At 50.5% G+C, this 18,284-nt stretch overlaps 10 protein-coding genes across 10 annotated transcripts; 5 read left to right on the top strand and 5 right to left on the bottom strand.

The window, feature by feature from the left end:
* Nucleotides 1-574: 574 nt before the first annotated feature.
* VFPPC_06101 (benzoate 4-monooxygenase cytochrome P450) lies at nucleotides 575-2,137 on the top strand (the record flags this gene model as incomplete). Its single annotated transcript, XM_018285196.1, has 1 exon — nucleotides 575-2,137. One exon carries the CDS (start codon nucleotides 575-577, stop codon nucleotides 2,135-2,137), a length of 1,563 nt encoding a protein of 520 aa, XP_018142226.1.
* Nucleotides 2,138-2,271: 134 nt separating this feature from the next.
* VFPPC_06100 (sugar transporter) lies at nucleotides 2,272-4,085 on the bottom strand (the record flags this gene model as incomplete). The annotated part of the gene is made up of 6 exons (XM_018285195.1): nucleotides 2,272-3,000; nucleotides 3,057-3,493; nucleotides 3,554-3,704; nucleotides 3,757-3,843; nucleotides 3,898-4,009; nucleotides 4,057-4,085. 6 exons carry the CDS (start codon nucleotides 4,083-4,085, stop codon nucleotides 2,272-2,274), a joined length of 1,545 nt encoding a protein of 514 aa, XP_018142225.1.
* A 798-nt stretch (nucleotides 4,086-4,883) lies between these two features.
* VFPPC_16276 (hypothetical protein) lies at nucleotides 4,884-5,060 on the top strand (the record flags this gene model as incomplete). The annotated part of the gene is made up of 1 exon (XM_018294029.1): nucleotides 4,884-5,060. One exon carries the CDS (start codon nucleotides 4,884-4,886, stop codon nucleotides 5,058-5,060), a length of 177 nt encoding a protein of 58 aa, XP_018142224.1.
* A 1,176-nt stretch (nucleotides 5,061-6,236) lies between these two features.
* VFPPC_16275 (hypothetical protein) lies at nucleotides 6,237-6,841 on the bottom strand (the record flags this gene model as incomplete). Its single annotated transcript, XM_018294028.1, has 2 exons — nucleotides 6,237-6,614; nucleotides 6,701-6,841. 2 exons carry the CDS (start codon nucleotides 6,839-6,841, stop codon nucleotides 6,237-6,239), a joined length of 519 nt encoding a protein of 172 aa, XP_018142223.1.
* Nucleotides 6,842-8,267: 1,426 nt separating this feature from the next.
* On the top strand, nucleotides 8,268-8,936 carry VFPPC_06098 (glycosyl hydrolases family 25 domain-containing protein; the record flags this gene model as incomplete). The annotated part of the gene is made up of 1 exon (XM_018285194.2): nucleotides 8,268-8,936. One exon carries the CDS (start codon nucleotides 8,268-8,270, stop codon nucleotides 8,934-8,936), a length of 669 nt encoding a protein of 222 aa, XP_018142222.2.
* Nucleotides 8,937-9,216: 280 nt separating this feature from the next.
* On the bottom strand, nucleotides 9,217-10,225 carry VFPPC_06097 (hypothetical protein; the record flags this gene model as incomplete). Its single annotated transcript, XM_018285193.1, has 3 exons — nucleotides 9,217-9,922; nucleotides 9,970-10,126; nucleotides 10,174-10,225. 3 exons carry the CDS (start codon nucleotides 10,223-10,225, stop codon nucleotides 9,217-9,219), a joined length of 915 nt encoding a protein of 304 aa, XP_018142221.1.
* An 850-nt stretch (nucleotides 10,226-11,075) lies between these two features.
* Nucleotides 11,076-13,206, bottom strand: VFPPC_13966 (ClpTM1 domain-containing protein; the record flags this gene model as incomplete). The annotated part of the gene is made up of 3 exons (XM_018291738.1): nucleotides 11,076-12,226; nucleotides 12,285-13,059; nucleotides 13,141-13,206. The coding sequence occupies 3 exons, from the start codon at nucleotides 13,204-13,206 to the stop codon at nucleotides 11,076-11,078; spliced, it is 1,992 nt and encodes a 663-aa protein (XP_018142220.1).
* A 1,817-nt stretch (nucleotides 13,207-15,023) lies between these two features.
* VFPPC_06096 (lysine decarboxylase-like protein) lies at nucleotides 15,024-15,826 on the top strand (the record flags this gene model as incomplete). Its single annotated transcript, XM_018285192.1, has 2 exons — nucleotides 15,024-15,213; nucleotides 15,285-15,826. 2 exons carry the CDS (start codon nucleotides 15,024-15,026, stop codon nucleotides 15,824-15,826), a joined length of 732 nt encoding a protein of 243 aa, XP_018142219.1.
* Nucleotides 15,827-16,143: 317 nt separating this feature from the next.
* On the bottom strand, nucleotides 16,144-17,081 carry VFPPC_06095 (proteasome subunit alpha; the record flags this gene model as incomplete). Its single annotated transcript, XM_018285191.1, has 3 exons — nucleotides 16,144-16,776; nucleotides 16,887-16,962; nucleotides 17,044-17,081. The coding sequence occupies 3 exons, from the start codon at nucleotides 17,079-17,081 to the stop codon at nucleotides 16,144-16,146; spliced, it is 747 nt and encodes a 248-aa protein (XP_018142218.1).
* Nucleotides 17,082-17,538: 457 nt separating this feature from the next.
* VFPPC_17937 (hypothetical protein) lies at nucleotides 17,539-17,751 on the top strand (the record flags this gene model as incomplete). The annotated part of the gene is made up of 1 exon (XM_018285190.2): nucleotides 17,539-17,751. The coding sequence occupies one exon, from the start codon at nucleotides 17,539-17,541 to the stop codon at nucleotides 17,749-17,751; it is 213 nt and encodes a 70-aa protein (XP_018142217.2).
* Between the last annotated feature and the right edge of the window lie 533 nt (nucleotides 17,752-18,284).

The raw sequence follows: 18,284 nt of genomic DNA, 5'->3' as shown, positions 1-18,284 counted from the left end.
TCTCTGGGACTTCAATGGAGGGGATTTGCAATATTGCCGAGCGGTATACTTAACCTAGGAATTAATGCAGCCCATCTCCGTTTCATCCAGGCGCAACCATTTTGGCTCGGTTCATGATGGAATTGGTCGACCTCATCCCTTGAGCGCCACTAGAAGCTTTCGCGGTATCGGAGTCCCAGCACATCAATAGCTGGAAGCAATTATCGCTGAGGTGTGGTATCAAATGGGGAAACATCCTGTTGTAAACAAATGGGGAAATTTTCCCCTTTGAGAACCAACATTGTGTCCGTCTCCACACAACCCGGGGATGATCTGGAGGACGAGAGGATCGTGTATTTGGATATGTACTGCTGTCGGCAAGTTATATCTCCAGAATGCAGTTGTCTGTCCATGGCAAATATTTGTACACACTTCAACGGACCTCTAGGTGTCGTAGTTGCTAGATAAATACTACAATGATTCGTTCACAAGCAGACAAGCTGCGTACCTAGGTACCTGGTCTAATACCAACCGCCTTCTGTTCTGTCCACATTCGTCTCATCAAATCTCCCTTGGCACATCGTCAGTTTCCAAAATGTACGCAATTCTCCTTTCAACGGCGGGTATTTCACTTCTGCTCGCATATTTTATCCTTTGGCCTATCATCATATACTTCAAAGACCCCAAAGGACTAAGAAAATTCCCCGTCCTTCACCCCCTGGCCGGTTTCACAAACTTGATCTTTGTCGGAGAGGCACTACGGGGGTTCCGATCAAAAACCCTCCAGGATATGCACAAAACCCATGCCGTGATTCGCACAGGACCCAATTCTCTCTCGTATGGAGACCTCGGCGCAATCAAGGACATATACGGCCACGGTACGAAATGCTTAAAGGGCGCCTTCTACGAAACCTTGGCGGGTACGCATTTCCACCTTGCTGATGTAGTAGACAAGACGGAACACAGCCGCAAGCGCAGAGCTCTAGCAGCGGCATACGCCATAAAGAATCTGGAGAACTGGGAACACAAAGTGGCAGACAAGGTGGAAAGGTTCATCAAGGCGGTCGATGGTGCTTGCACGGAGCCCATGAAACCCGGGTTGTCCAGACCTGACCCTGCCGATCTTACTTTCGATTATCGGAAATATACAAACTTCTTCACGGTCGATGCAATTGCAGATATTGGACTCAGTGAACGTCTTGGATTTCTGGATGCTGGCGATGATCTCACCGAAGCGGAGCGAATGGATGGGTCAGTTTATCATGTCAACTTTCGTCAGTGCCTCCATTCCACTGCTCGGGCTCAGTCGTGTCTTGCCTGGATGGAAAGATGGTATGGCTTCGCCTGCAAAGCATCCAAGCTGCTGTCCAAAGATTTCTCCCGGTGGTGGTACTTGAACGAAGGGTGGAACGACCTAGTGTACCGCCGCGCGACGAAACGACTCCAGCGGTATCGAGCCGGTGAGAAACTCGCCGACTTTTTCCAGTCTCTCATGGACCACAGTGAGACCAATCCCCTTGAATGGGGAGAAATCGTCGCCGAGGTGTCCATCATGATGAATGCAGGATCTGACACGACTGCCATTGCGATGAACAACGCCATGTACTGGCTACTCAAGAACCCCAGTTGCCTCGACAAGCTCAGAGAAGAAGTCGACTCGGTGTTGTCCGAAGACGAAATAATCGCTCCATATGAGAAGGTAAAGCATCTGCCCTATCTGCGGGCATGTCTAGATGAAGCTCTCCGGATAACACCACCTACAACTTTTGGCCTGCCGCGGCGGACCCCCCCGGAGGGTTCAGTAATATTAGGCGACTTCATCCCCGGAGACACGACTGTTTCCATATCTGCGTATGTCGCTCACAGAGACGAGAAGATCTTCCCTGATCCTGAAAGCTACAACCCCGATCGTTGGTTGGGAGATGGCGGCAAGGCTCTGCAACCGCATTTTATATCATTCAGTGCTGGGGCACGAGGATGCATCGGGCGGAATATCAGCTATTTGGAACAGACTGTATTGTTGGCGAGTGTGGTTCACAGGTATAACATGGCTCTTCCATCGTCGGAATGGGAGCAGGATAGACTGGAGGCGTTTAATCTTATGCCTGGTCCGATGCCAATTAAGATTTGGCGACGACAGCGAGAGAGTTGCACTTAAATGGGAAGCTTCTCTATAATCGTATCAGGTTGAATATCCATTAATTATGTCAAATCCTCATTTAAATCTTGTTTCATGCTCTCCTTACTTTCAACTTGCATCCGACTCATCAACCACCCCACACTCCCAACACTCTACGCACTCGAGATTTCTTCTCCCTGGCGCTGCCTTGCAGTTCCCGCACTATTCTTGCGGTCCGTAATCTCAGTTACCGCCTTATCATCCGTAAAGCCAAGCAACTGCGCTCCCTTGACCGTGTGATCCTTGTCACCAAACAGCACGTCAATCTCCTCCAGAGGAATCCTCCTCGTCTCCGGAATGAAAAAGTACACATAGAACGCCAAAACGACATTCATAGCCATGAAGAAGAACAGGCATTTCAGACCCGTATTCTGAAGGAAGATGGGAAAGAACTGCTGGAAGATGGTATTGGCGACATTCTGCATCTGCGAGCACATGCCCACGGCCTGCGCGCGGACATTCATGGAGAAGACCTCGGCGGTCCAAATCCAGGTTGTTGCTCCCCATGACGGTTTGTAGAAGAATATGAACAGGAACAAGCAAAACACGATGGCGATACCAACTGGCTGGCTCTTGGTGCCGCCTGGTCCGTCAGGGGTGAGGAGGCCGACAAGCGAGACCATGAGCATGGCGGCGGCCATGCCCACGGCGCCAACGAGGAGGAGCCATCGTCGTCCGAAACGATCGGCTGTCCATACGGCGTTGAGGGTGAAGATGATTCCAAATGTGGCATTGAGGGCGTTGATGAGGTTAATAGTGTCAGTGTCGGGCCAAACCTTTTTGTAGATGGCCGTGCTGTAGGTATTGAGAGTGCCCTGGCCGGTAAGTTGCTGGCCAATGTTCTATACAATTCAAGTCAGAATGACAATGTGCAGCATCTAAGCAAAGGAAATCGTACCAAGATGAAGGCCAGGAAAAGTCGCCTGCGAATTGAAGGCTCTTTGAACAGCGCCATGTATCCCACGCCGGTAATCTCCTTTTCGTACTCGATTGCCTCACGGATAGCAATTAGTTCTTCTTCAATTTCCTGCTCAGTGTCTCGAATCTTCTTCAAGCTAGCTCTGGCGGCATCAACATCTCCTCGGCGCTGGATGTGCCATCGGGGCGTCTCGGGCTGGAATGGCAGAAGGATAATGATGATTGTTGGAACCAGCATTTGGAAGATGACGACCATTTTCCAGTCCCATTCTCCGAGGCTGGCACGGTGCTTGGAGCAGGCATAGTTGATCCAGTAGGCGAGGAACGAACCGACAGAGTAGAATAGCTGCCAGAAGGCCATGATGTAGCCTCTTATATGACTCGGAGCCATTTCGCCAATATAGACAGGACCGGCGGCTGTAATGATATGTCAGACGGGCATTCGTACCGTCAGTTGTTTCGTCTGGGTTGACTCACTCAATGCCATGCCCTGGCCGATGCCTACCAGCACGCGACCAGCAATAAAGCAGCCAAGTGCTCGGTACGGCGAGAATGTCTGCATAAACGTGGCTATAATAGTGACAAAGCAACCGATTGCAATGCCCCATCGTCGACCTAGGTAATCCGCCTGGAGGACTCTGTTAGTTCTCCCCCAAAATGACAGTCACAGGGGCGCGTACTGTTGGTCCGCCGATGAAGAAGCCTGCCACAATGGCACCGATTGTGTAAGCCGTGTTGATCAACCCGATGAGATAGCCATCCGTTTTCTAATTCCACGGTGGTTAGACTGTAGTTCATGACCACGATTGCAGTAAACGAACTGGGTTGAGGCCAAACCAATTCAGCCAGTTGTTCGACGCCTGGACAGAGTTGAAGACAGACGCATCGTAGCCATACAGAACCATGGCCATCGCTGCCACCAGCGATATGTACCTGTTGAGGTTAGTGAAAGCTTCTTGTGAAACTAGATGCCCACATACCAGTTGTACACTCTCGTTTTAGACACCATCTTGACAATGTGTATCTGTATCCTCTTGTCACAGGGCTAGGGATAGAGCAGAATGCAGGTTACAGTCCCAAAACAGACGCAAAACAATGTAATACCCAGAGTGAATCATGACCCTGTTGGGACTCGTACTTAAATAATACACACAACTCATCACCCTTTATAGACAACTCGGCAAACGTATCCCGATATGCAAGGCCAGACAAATGTAGGTCGGCGAAAACGGCCCGTCGCACCATTCTCAAGGCGTTGTCTTACGCTACAGGAACTAGAACTTGACAACATGTTGGCCCTGAGGATATTATACAATGCATGTGGCATCCAATGATACTTTTAGCAAGGACCTGTGGCTAACATTCGCTGTTGTTTTCGTGTAACTCGAGTGGGCGGAAAGTCGAACGTCAGTCAGACGGTTCTGGGGTTCGTGATATTAGCCTGAAGGCGCATGATTCTCCACGAATCGGCATGCAGGATGGCATGAGCCCACGTACCGCGAATATGACCAACATGGTCTCGACAGAGGTTTTTGTGATAAATTTCTGTTGCAATTCTTTGACTGGCGGCCGAAAAGGGGCTACACAGGGACAAAATCAGCTGTCATGGTCAATGGTAACGCCGGAGGCAGCTTGATTCAACTTCTTCCACAAAGAATACTCAGGCAAAACATGCCGTGTCCGACTCAATGGCATCGTAGTACATGGCACTATTCTTGCTAAATACAATCCCCTCATGCAGGGCTGAGCGAATGGATCCAGCCAAACTGTCCAAATTTCCGGGGAAGCCATCGTTGTGTGATCCACAATGAGTGGGAATACGCAGGGAATCGCATTCTCGGGACAAGAAGCAGCGAGAGGGAATGCCTCGCCCGCACCGCTGTTCTACGCCGAGGTTGATTTACCCCAGAATGGGAGATCTGGTGATCAGGACTTGGCGGAGCGAATCGTCGAGCAGGCTTGGCGGCTAAACGGGAAGCATTGAGGTTGGTCTTGGCAGTTGAGGCTCATAATCGACGTGTGGCATGTGATAACAAATTGCTAGATTACGTGGATGAGAATACAGTTTGTTCCGTCTTGGTGAAGAGGAAACACAACTGCATGTCGGGTTTCTGATGCCGTCCCGTCCGAAGCACAGCGAAGTGTTAGTGCTAGCTCAACTTGACCCGTCTAGACTCCAGAGTCAAGCAGTCGAGCGTTGTTCCGCTACGCCATGTGAAAAATGGAAGTATTTTTATCCATCTATGCCTGTTGACAGTCGAGTGAGTGGACCGTGTGTACGTACTGGATACTGATAAAGTTGCTAATCTTGGAAACAGAGCCGAGCCGGCAGGCGGCCTTTCGTTGCATCGTTTCTCATGGTGCCAATAGGGACGGTCAAACTCTTGTATGCAAATAATTGACAGGGAATGCTTCGATGCCAACACAGTGAGCGATTGAACTAATAGGAGTAGTGAAACTATAGAGCAGAAGCCACTTACAACAGATGCCGCCAGTAGTGTGGCCAAAAGCGTGCCTGGGCAGCGATGAGAATTCACGGCGTCTTCAAATCAGCCGAGGCTTCCTATATGTGAAATTAGACCCAAGATCTAACATGTGCCTCTTTATCAATTTCATCGTGAATGACGATATCTTATCCACCTGTAACTTGATCATCGCCGAGGGTGATTATAATGACCGCACCCACCCTGTACCGAGGCAACATCCACAAGGACCAACTTTTTGAACGTAAAATAGAGCCACAGGTGCCAAGTTGGAACAGAATCTAGCAGCATACTTGATCTAATGAATTCCTGTAACAATGGCATTCTTTCAAGCATCCTTGGCTGATAGCTGCGACAGCATGTAGCGTGTCGTATTTTGTCACAACCGGTCCAGCAAGTCACCACGATGAGATGCATCAAGATGTAAGTGCTATCGAATATTGCTAACCACCAGCTTGTAGCATTGCACTGTGCCTCCATCGACGGCAATATCCTTGCACTGGACATTTTCAATCGTAAAACATATGTTGGGCTTGCTATGAGTGAACTACTCAAGCCCATCTTCAAGACGCTCGGCGATATGGCATAGTGGTGGCCAAAGCTAGCACAACCACTCCATGGTAAGCACCAACGTCAAGAGTCACATACATTCCATTCTAATCCCTAAATTTACAACGCTAACAATCATAGTGTATCTCCTGCAGCCCCCACGCCTGAAGAACATCAAAAGGCGCCGGACGAGCCGTACCAACAGGCGGAGTCGGTGCCGAGCGACAACTCAAAATCTCAACAACAGACTTGTCGGCTTCAGGCTGCTCATCCAGGGCCACAACCTGACGAACCTGGCTCTTTGCACCGCTCAGCAGGAACTCCAGCTGAGGTATCCCTCTGTACTCGTCCAGCTGTGACACTTGGCTCGCAAACTCCCTCAGCAGCATCGACAAGACGCGCAGCTTGCGCCGGAGTTTGGCGTTTTCCTTTTCCAGCGAGCCGAGCTTGATGTCTCGTTTCGTTTGGTATCGCTTTTGAGCTTCACGGAGTTGGTTTCTTCGATGCTGAATGCCTATTTGTTAATGCAAAGGGGTTCTCACATAATATGGATTGACAAGACCGTTTCCCCGGATTCTCGGAGTTCTCTTACCTCTTCTGCCTTTGATCTCGTCTCCACTCTCGGCCGGCCCCGTCTGTTGCTCGGCGGAGACGGCGGCGTTGGTGAAGGCTCCATGACGGGGCGAAGAGTTTGGACAACTTGGCCTTTTCCTGTATATGGCCGATTCTCCATGGCGAGTCAATTCAAGTGTAGTATATTGCAATTCGATTGAAAATTCTTTTGCGTCCCCTATTCAGATATATATGTCCCTGATGTCATTTTGAGGACGGGCATTGTATTTCTAAGCGCAGCCCAAATTGTGGAGCAGCTGGAAGAATTGCCGGTCGGGAAGATCAGTAATCTTGGAAGATGTGGTTGACGCATCCATTGTATTGGATGACATCTCATAGTTTGAGAGTAATAAGTTGCTGGTCTGCCGGGGATGCGTGCCACGGCGTCGAGACAACAGTCTGACTGGAAGACTAACTGTTATTGTTTAGTAAATGGGACGGGAAGCCCGTTGTGCATTGGGAGAGCGTGCTGCCGTCTCAAGCCACGGCTGTACCCTGACTAGTGCTCTGCATGCGAATTGATTGAAGATGCTTCTGTGCGTACGCCTCGTTTTGCAAAGCAATATGGAAGCTATTAGACCAAATGGCAGCCATCCATCAACACATCGCAAGCACCCGGTATAGTTAAACAGATGCTACGGTACTACATCGTAAATACTCGTCGTGATGCGTTCCAAATATTGACTGGCGGCATGGAATGTGCAGCCTCTGTGAGACGGGGACGGTACCGAGCACGCCGCACAGAAACACATGAAATAGCTAGCTATCTGAGAGCAATAAGGCGTTACTCAAGATCCAAAATTGACCTTGCACACCTAGGTGTGACGGGCGGAATTGGTGAGGCTTTGGTACACGGATTATCACTGGTGCTTGTGGCGTCAAGAACTGTCTTACAATGTAGCAATGCTAATTTAACCCTTCTGGTCAGCCGCCTCGCCCTTGACCATTTCCTCAAGATAACAGTTAGTGTATGGCGCAGGTCCAGCAGCTAGGGTTCGATCGGCGTCTTTGTTCACAAGATCTCAACTCCAACACAGGTTGCCAAAAATGACAACACAAGTCCCAAACATCACACAGTCGCATCGGGCCGTGTGTCGGTCGCGATAGGAGCAATGAAATCGGACGTAGTACCATCACTGCCCTCATTACTAAATTGAGCGCCATGTCTTTCCGAGTGACTGCCGATTCGAGCCTCATTGGGTGTAATCGCGGCCATCGCGTAACGATCCAGCCGTGTCTCAGACAAGCTCTACACGACAAAATGGTATGGTCAAATTGCTGTCTCTGTGCCGTATTACATAGTACCACGTTGGGTATAACAGGGCAGCAAGGCCGGTGCACCTCCTTTTGAATGGAATCACGGTCTGCCATTGTCACATCACCCTCGTGAACTGCCGCAAGAAAACCGGCAGCAAGTTGTAAACATACTCGACAGCCCTAGCCTCAGTAAGACCATCGAATGGAGCGCTGATACTCATAGCACCACAGCTAATAATACTCTCTAGATAGCAGCAGAATACAGAAGCGCCATTTCAACGTCAGACGCCATGATTCTCTCAGCAGTCCTACTCCTTGCCTCCGCCGCCCACGCCCTCGTCCACGGCGTAGACAGCTCAACTTTGGTTCCCACGGCCACGTACTCCAAAGTGCACAGCGAAGGATTCACCAAGGCCGTCATCCGCGGCTATCAAGAAGCCTGCGCCTCCGGAGGCAGAGTAGATCCCAATTTCGTCCCAAGCTACAACAACGCGAAAGCCGCAGGATTCACCAACATCGACACTTACTGGTTGCCCTGCAACGGCAGTGGCAACAAGTGCAAATCATATGCCGAACAGCTTGGAGAACTCCAGAATGCCATCAAGTCCAACAATATGCAAATCGGCCGCATCTGGGTCGATATTGAAAAGGACATGGCGTGCAACAACTGGAACTATGGCCAGGGTGGTAACTTGAGGGAGGCTCGGTCGTTGACTTCCGCCTTGAGAACTTCGGGTGTTCAATTTGGCATCTATTCGTCTGCCGCGGAATGGGGTGGCATTTTCGGCAGTCTTGGTACGGTTGTGGACAGCAGTGTTCCGCTTTGGTTTGCGACATATGATCGCGTTGAGGATCTGCACATGAAGACGCCGTTTGGGGGGTGGACGAGCGCTTTTGGCAAGCAGTATAGTGACATGTCGGCTTCTGGGAAGTTCAATTTGAACGTTTTTAGCTCCTAAGCGGTGCGCCAAGTTGGCCTTGGACTTTCAGAAGAGACCAGACACGTCTGCGCAGACTCTGGTTGGGCATATCGACCTGTAGACAGACCAAACATTGTGATAATCTAAAGTTTGGTCATTTTTATAGAACAGAGGCTATCGTATTATGTGACACATGTCTGGCCTTTCAAAGACGACGAAATGGACATTCACCAAGGCCACGACACAGTTGTTTATATCAGCCAGGCCACAACGGTACGGTTTACTATATCTAAATGAACATCTACAACTGTCCCATAGCCTACAAAAGATCCATCAACCGCTCAGCCGCATTCTCGACATTCGACCCATAGTTCTTCGCATCCGTCTGCAAATACAGCACCCCACCCTCCGGGATAGCCTCATTATAGGAATCCCCCTTCATCTTCTCAACAACCCGAAACGCCACCTTCGCCTCGCCCATAACGTCATTCAACCCCTCCTGTACCATATCATCGCCCTTGACATTATTCCTCTCCAACCACTCCGCAAAGCCTTGAAAGTATAACAATATCCAAGGCCCAAGGTTCTCATCAAAGTCCCTCCTCGACGCGCCAGCTTTGAGCTTAACAAATGCGTCCTCGAACCCAGGATCAATAGTGATTTTCTTTCCAAGCTGCTCGTTGATAATGGACTGGATCTTTCCAATACCCTTTTCGTATTCATTCGCAATGGAGCTTCGTGCCTTGAAGTTCATCGGCAGCGAGGATTGGGCCTCGTTGAGCGCCTTTTCAAGCTTATTCCTCTCGAGGCAATTCTCGATATTACTATTTAGATAGTCTGGGTTGAAAAGGAGGACAAGCTGGCCGGAGGGGGAGACTTCACATCCATTTCCCTCGACTTTGCTGTTGAGGTCGACATCCATGGTGAGCACGTGGGCGGAGCATAATGTGTTAATCTCCTGCTTGCCTCCTTCGCCGAAGTAGTAGAAGAAAGTGCCGAGGCAGCTATGTGCGCCATTGACATAGCTTGTATCTTGTTAGTGTTGCTCACGGAGCTTGGAGTTACAACTTACTCGTGTAAAAGGCCGCCTGGTGATTCTTTGGCATACGTGCCGTCCTTGGCATAGGGGTAGATTTGGTTGATGTTGATGTCAATGGTCCAGGGTGTGCCCAGAGCATCAGACAACTGCTTCTCAAGGTCGGCTTTCTTGTCCTCCCACTTGTCGCGGACTACGCTTATTAGTTGGATGCATGTATGAGGAAATGAGGGATCATACGGTTTTTGCGGGCCGCCAAAGGCAGTTTCTCAGCAGGAGGGAGACGGCTCATCCTGAAATGAAAGTGAAAGATATGACAGATAAGTTGATAAAGTGTATCAGATTGATTTAGTTCTGTTTCTTCCCTCATTTATCTTGCGCTAGCCTCGCCCTTTATATATTCCCATCTCTGCTCCAAAACCGCAACACACAGACCAGTGACACCTCAATATCGTGTACTTCGTATGAACAAGCTACATTCCCAAACACCAAACTCCGACTCCGCACTCCGCTTTGTTTAATCGACTGTCGCCCGAAGCTTTCCACATTGGGCACCCTACAGCTCAGCTCATTCACCAAGGGAGGCTTAGACCTCGACTACCGCGGAACCATGAATGTGAGCGGCCTTCCCCGAACCAGTGTAGTATAAGAACAAATATGGAATGGCAATAGCCTCGGCAGACAAAGTTAAGCGAGAATCACCATCGCAGGGCTGACGAGTCTTCGTGTATGCAGACTTGTTTAGGTTTCCTTACCGACCCGCCCGAGGTTGAACGAGGCTGAAGATGATGCAAGCTGAAGGTTTGTTGGACAAGCAGGGCACTCGTTGCGTAATAAAAGGTTGCTGAAAACGACAGTCTGGCCAATCGGCAATGTGAATTGGGCTTTGGGGTAGGATTGTCTGTGGCGGCCTCAGATGCACTGGGTCGCATCTCATCTTGGCTTGAATCAGCTCATGCAGCTAATTTTGTTCCACGAAGCTTAACAGGGCTATTTATTCGTCCGTTCCGGGTCCCAGACAGGTCGGGACGTGACTTGGCATCAACAACAACATGGAGCTAATAACATCTGTAAGTCATGTATTGTGCAATGCCAAATACATATGCAAAGAGTAATCTATCCAGGTCTAGGTAAGGCGTTTTCTATTTTCTCTTGGTAGCCTTGCCGGCGTCAGTGCCCGTGGCCTTGCCCTCAGGTTTCACCTCAGCCGTCGTCTTGGCTTCAATTGCCTCCTTGTCCTTCTTGTCCTTCTTGTCCTTGTCCTGGGCGGCGGGCTCTTCATCCTCACCACCCTGACCAAACTCATTGACGCGGGTGTAATCAGTCTTGTAGGCCCAGCGCTGGTAGATGTAGATGAAGAAAATGATATCGTCTCGGAAGGTGGCTAGACGATGCAGGAATGGCATCTTGATTGTGAAGGCAAACAAGTCATCGATGAAGGTGTTGAGGAACTTGTACATCATGGCCTTGGCAGGCATGTGAGCCACGCTCTTGAGACGGTAGTTGATGTACAGAGAGGGGACCATCATGAGGAAGCCATAAGCATAGACTGATCCAACGAGAGTGGTGATGATGAACGAGTACCACGACTTGTGGGATTCGTACACAAGAGAGTAGATGCCATAGGCAATCAGCAGAGGCACAGCCACAATGTACATGTATTTGAACGCGACAGCATCGTACTCCTTGGTCTTTTCTTCCGTCTCGGTAAGCTTGTGCTTGTCTTCAAAGACCACAGAGTACGGTAGCAGCGAGCCGGGTGCCGACGGCCGCAAGCGCACGTCCACAACTGTTGTGACCTTCCAGAACTCGATGACAATGCCGACAACTTGTGAACCGAGAATCATCCAACTTGTATTCTGCGAGTTGTCAAGCAGGTACAGGAAGATGACTGTCTGCATGAACACATTGGCCAGGATGGAGCGCACCGAGATGCCAACATTGTCCTTCTTCTTGCGATAGTGGGCAATATCAGAGCCAAAGGCAAGCGTCTCGAGAATGACGTGTGCAATACTGACGACAATCGTAATGCCCAACAAGATTGGGTTCGTGTCGATGAAGATCTCCTTGACCATTTCAATCTCGGAACCGTCACCACCGGTGGGCAAGGACTGGCCGAATGCAGCCTGGCGGGCGGTTTCCTTTGAGTTCAACTCGATTGATGCCAGAGTACTGAATTTCCAAAACGCCATGCTGGTCAAATCAATATGCAGCGGAAGCTCCTTGACGGTTTCATTGAGAACAGTCATGTGTGTGGTGAGTTGCCAAAAGTTGTTGATGAACAAGAGAGGATCTAACAGGCCAGTTAGTTTGGGTGCGGCATGGTGAGATTGTGCAGCATGGCAACTTACAGTACCACCCATCTTGCCCACTTCCGTCGCGGGCACCTGTGGCCTCAAGACGGAGAAAGTGTTTGACAGCAGGGTGAAGGGTGCTGAAGTCCTTGACACCCATCGCGGGTACAAAGGCGAAACTCGCATTGGGATGGTAGTGGCTGCTGATGATGGGGCCCGTCGGCTCCTCCTCTTCTGGTTCCTCACCTTCGGCGCGGTTATCAAGCAGGTTTCTTGTTTTAGCAGTCTTCTTCTTGGGAAGATACTGAGTCAATGGATAGGCGAAGTGGTATGCTTTGGCAGTGTCATAACCAGGCTGACGGGGATCCAGCTTGCTGCCAGTGAGGCCAACATAGAAGTGACCCCAGAGAGTTCCATTATTCTGAACGGCCTTGGGAACGGTAAACTTGGTATCGACAGTACGCTTTTCGGAGCCGTTGCCCATGTGGAAGTTCTTTTCCTGCAGCACAACGTACTCGGCCGGGGTCTCCGAGATGGGGATAGGGTTGAAGGATGGCGAAAGAGTCACGACGACATCGACATGGCTGTCTTGGGGCCAAATTGGGGCAATTTTGCGAGGAATCGGTCGATACTGCGCGCCCTCATCAAGCTGGGATGGACGAAGCTCAAAGGCGGGAATGTCGCCCAGATTGGATGCAACGGTGATGGGCTTGCCTGTGTTGGGATCGGTCACTTCAACGCCTCGTTGATCTTTGGCAAGGAAGTAGGACAAGGCAAGGTTGAGCCCAAAGTAAACGGCACCGCCAAGAAGAAGTTTATTGAAGTTGAATCCCTATTCCGACACAGCGCGTGGTTAACCATCTGTTCCCAACTTTCTTTTTCAAAGAGATTCATCGATGGTGGCCAAACTTACATGGCGTTCTGGTTGTCGCTGCGGCTGGCCCTGGGGCTGCCGGATTACTTGCTCAACCCCCGACATGGCAAGGTCCACGGCACAGGAAGAAGACGAGAGGTTTCGGATGAGGAAGCTTCGTCGACTTTGCGCGATATGCTAACGGTGGCGCACAAAACGGTCGCGCGTGCGGGAGCCAAGGTTGACGGGGAATTGGAGACTTGCTTCGCTGTCGACATCTGGATTCTGGACCCTGCAGCGCCACGCTATTCCAAATCGGACAGAGCAAACTGGCCAACTCTGTCCACGGCCGCCATCCACCCATGTGGTCGAGGAAGGTGCTGCCAGTTGCAGCTGCTTCAGAACAGCATGGTTCTGCCCCGCTGCATGCAATTGAATGCTCCATGAGGACGCGGGCGAATCACTTGAGGGGATGTTCCCACGACATCAGATTCATGCCCTTGCATTTCCTGTTTCAATTTTATTGCCATCCAATACCCGGCATCGCTGTCCATTTCCAGGTCCGCAGCAGTATGTAAAAGCCAACTACAATCACCAGTAACAATCCTTCGATGTCAAATAAGACCACATGTTTCTTTCGTGTTGACTGTGGTACGGAACCCTGGAGAAGCTTGATACGTGGACAATTGGCGCCTTACCAGAGCGTATGTGTGAACATGACTGCTTACACAAGCGCTCGCTAATACTTGGCCTCAATTCAGAATTGCTGCCTTCGACTCTTAAATTCGAAAATTACAGCTTCCAAAGAACAAGAGTCTCTTAATAATACCATATAAACTCGACCCGCCCTGACAACCAAAGACGGCACTTATCTAACATGCCGCACCCGACCAAAGGTGGAAATCAGTTCAAAGTCAGCTATCGTTGGTGAAGCTGTGACTCGCTCTCCCATTCTGGAACGCATTCGCCCAAATTGTTCGTGGAATCATCATCGTCCAACAGTGACCAAAAACATGTCGAGCCTCCGGTTGTCGTGACAGGTGGTGATACCTAGGTACAAGGTACGTCACGAATGTCAAGGCCAAACAGACTGGCGCATAGATGCTTCGTGCTTCATGCATGATAGACCACATTGTCCGCTTTGGCATTATTCGCGGCTAAACACTATCATTCATGCGCAATAGCAACCTATGTGTACGCATTCAGGTTCAACAGAAGTGGCACCGAGTTGCCCAGGCGTCATTCGGCTGTCACAAATTGTATGTGCGCCTTCACATACGGTGAGAATGGTTCAGCACTGCATGCGGGCGGCATTCCGACCGTCGTTCAGTGTCCGCAAAGGCGGTGGCGGCTCATGTGCAGTCGTTATTGTGACCCGGATCTCGTAATAGTTACAACTCGAAACTCGCCGACCACTCTTTGTGAACCAAGCTCGACCCGACATAGACCCAGAATTGTCCAGGTGACCTCCCCACTTAAAATCGGCCTGGCATCTCCGGCAACGACGTCTGGTGTGTATCAGACCTCCGGCGTGGCCATCGTATTGGACAATTCGTTCAACGCCAGACCCTCAACGGGGACCCGTTGGTTCGGACTGTGACTCTTACTTCAACGGCTCGCCACCCGCTCTCCCTCCACAGCAGGTCCTATTGTCCTTTCCTCCTTGCGGTTTCCAGATAGACTCTGTCCAGCAAAGGCGGTCAGACTTTGAACTACTCACGCTTCAGTCCCAGGGATTTCTCTTTGACTCACTAGTGACGACTCAACTCCACAATACTTAAAGTCTGGCACCGGCAGCCTCCGTCACTCCTTCACCAGTGGCGTTGTATTATATCAGCTTCAGCCTCCTACACTTTGCCAACCGTGCTTTTGCTTGAATCTGATCTTGCGTCGAAATAACGTCTCCTTCTACCAGCGAACTTTCAAACATCAAGCATATCATAATGTCGTCCAATACACCCATCGCAGGCCAGAATGGCATCGCCGCTACAAACGGCACCAATGGTACCACCAACGGCACTCCTCGTGCCAGGATTTGCGTCTTCTGTGGCTCCAGCGGCGGCGCCAGCCCTGCACACATGGAGGCAGCTCGACAACTAGGCAGAGTAATGGCCGAGAACAACATTGACTTGGGTATGTCGGCTTCCAAACTTTCACTCAACACCTGCCGTCAAATCATGACGTAACTAACACATCCCCCACAGTATACGGCGGTGGTACAGTCGGCCTCATGGGCGAGGTCGCCAAAACGGTCTGCTCCATCAACGGGCCCGAGTCGGTCCACGGCATCATTCCCGAAGCCCTAGTCAGATATGAGCGAGACGGCACCTATCAAACCGTCAACATCAACAACCAAGTCGTTCCAACCGAGTCCGTCTACGGGCGCACCACTGTTGTCAAGGACATGCACACCAGGAAGAAGCTCATGGCCGAGGAGGTCTTCAACGGCGGGCCCGGCAGCGGCTTCATTGGCCTGAGCGGTGGTTACGGCACCATGGAAGAAGTATTCGAAGTCATTACATGGAATCAGCTGGGCATCCACACCAAGGGCATCTGCCTGCTCAATATTGAGGGATACTGGGACGGAATTGTACAGTGGGTAGCCAAGGCATCCGAGCAAGGCTTCGTCAAGCCAGGTAACGAGAGTATCGTGGTTTCTGCGTCCGACGCAGAGGGTGCGGTCAAGGCGTTGCGAGACTACAAAGTTTCTGAAGCTACTTTCAAGCTTCAGTGGGGCAAACAATAGATGAGCATACAGGATACGTTTATAGATTTTGTTTTTCCTTGTTAGAATGAGTTATGACGGGCATGGCACTCTCTTGCGGGCGTTTATGTTTATGGTGTTGAGGCGTGGAGAAGCAGAACTAGACTTATGCATGCATAGGCACAGGTGTATTCTTAGTATTCAACATCACCATTCACCATCACCGTTTCGGATCATGTCTGTAACTCTTTGTATTTCCATGTCGAGACCGTAATTGGCTGCTCCCACGCAGCGTTTAGTTGTAATTGTACATGATCTAGCCCTTGCTTTCCCATTCACGCGCCAAACTTTGATCAAATCTAGCTGTCAACGTCCATGCCCTCCTCACCTTCACCAGTGCCTTGACCCTCACCAACGCTATCAATCCACTGCTTAACCTCAAACTCCTCATAGAGCTTAAACGCCTCGATATCCTTCATCCCCTCGCCCTGCACGCCAACTAAACCGACAGACGTGTTCTCCACCGTCAACTCCTTATCCTGCACCAAACTCTCCCGCAGCGCCTTGAGCCCATGCTTGACCAGCTCCTCCCTCGAGCAATCAGCAAACGCATCCACATTGCGCTCCAGGTACGTCCTCGCCATCTGGCTACGCGCACCAATAGCAAAGGCAACCATTTCCTCCGTCATGCCAGACGGCTGAAACTCAAACAAGTGCGGGCCCTTCTCATCCACACCGGCAACCAGCAAACCCACGCCGTACGGCCGCTTGCCGTATACTTGGGTGTTGATCTGGGCCTTTTCGCCAATCATGTCGACGAGCGATCGGAGCGGGATGGAGCGGCCGTACGTCAGGCGGTGACCCAGACATTGCTGCTTCATGAAGTTGGAGAGGACGCGGGCGTCCGAGGTGAGGCCTGCAATGGCAATGCCGGCATGTTCGTCGATGGAGAAGAGCTTCTTTTGGTAGGATGATAGTTCTTCGGCGTTTCTCTGTGGCTCAGTTAGCTTTGTTTCTCTTGGAGTTTGCGGTTTCGTCGTTGGTGCCGATGCGATGGGAGACGTGCCTTGACTGCGCACAGGACAGCGTGGGTTTTGCTGACGATGCCGACGACGACGGATCCTTGCTTCACGGCCTCGGCGGCGTATTCGATTTGGAATATTCGGCCTTGCGGCGAGCTGTTAATGGTGATTTGTTAGCTGATGGTGGTTGTGATGGAGCTTGGTGATGCAAGCCGGGGGAAGCGGGGAGAGGCGTACAATGTGACGGAATCGTTGTCATAGTTGTTTCTGAACATGATGGGCTATCTGGGTGATTTGTTCGTCTACTGCAGCGGAATTGATGAGATGGTTGTGGTCTTGACGAGGCAGCTGCTTATAGTCGGCCAAGCTCAACGATGGATGGATGAGTGGTGCTGGTAGGTGTTGATGCGGCCAGGCAACCCAAGCTTCGTCGTCGCTCGCGCACCAGGCGAGCTGTCTGGCGTGGTTGGTGGATGCCGTGGATACCCCGCCTCACCGCCTGCCTTTTTAGTGTGTGTTTTTGGTGTGCTGATTTGGAGCCTCAATGACTGCTAATTGTGAAGAGAACCATTTGTCAAAGATGAAGAATAATTATCTACAGTACCTAGTAATAGCGTGGAATTCCTGCATTGTACAGGTGCAGTTGTAAATCATCGGCAATTGCGCATATACCTGCCATTTGCTCCAACCAACCCTGCAAGGATCACTCACCCCAAAACGATATTCGCAGCCATGCAGGCAAACTTATCCCCATTGGACACTTTCATCATGGCGTTTTCAATACCAATTGCTCATGCTATCTCCATCTACCAGCTGGCTCATTCGCTGCAGCCACTAAAGGGCGTGAGAAGCACAGAATTAATCAACGTTACAGCAGCATGTTATGTAGTCACGGCCAAACCTTATGCTTGCCAGCCTCCGACTCCGGCCAAATCAAAACCGTAGAATGACGGGACCAGGAGTGATATGGATGCGGTGCGGAGTCGAAATATCCACCTTCAAGAACCTCTATGACTATTTTGCGTCACCTTTTATTTTTCTTTAAAAGTGAACATTTCCAAGACAAGTACAAAAGAAGTGAGTAATATATTTGTGATCTCAATCCAATTGTGTTTGCTGCGCCTTTCAAAGACGCAGACTTACATTGAGAACCCTGTGACGGAAGCGGATCGATTGCGCACTTTTCCCGGAGCTTCATTGAGTCATTGGCAGAAACCTATATTTAAGCTTGTATCCATCTTAGGAAGACAAGGAAAGATAGCACAACAGCATTCTACGCTCTCAACGTCACAATGCCCTCCAGAGAAGATATTACGTACTTTGGCGCTGGCCCAGCCCTGCTGCCCACCGACGTCCTCGAAAAGGCAGCCGAAGCGCTCCTCAACTTCCAGTCGACTGGGCTAGGCATCGCAGAACATTCGCATCGCTCCGAGCATGCCAGCAAAATCATCAACGAGGCCAAGGCCGACATTGCCTCG

Source organism: Pochonia chlamydosporia, chromosome 5 (genome assembly GCF_001653235.2).
Source record: "Pochonia chlamydosporia 170 chromosome 5, whole genome shotgun sequence".
NCBI lineage: Eukaryota > Fungi > Ascomycota > Sordariomycetes > Hypocreales > Clavicipitaceae > Pochonia > Pochonia chlamydosporia.
This window is presented reverse-complemented; position numbering and strand designations above follow the sequence as displayed.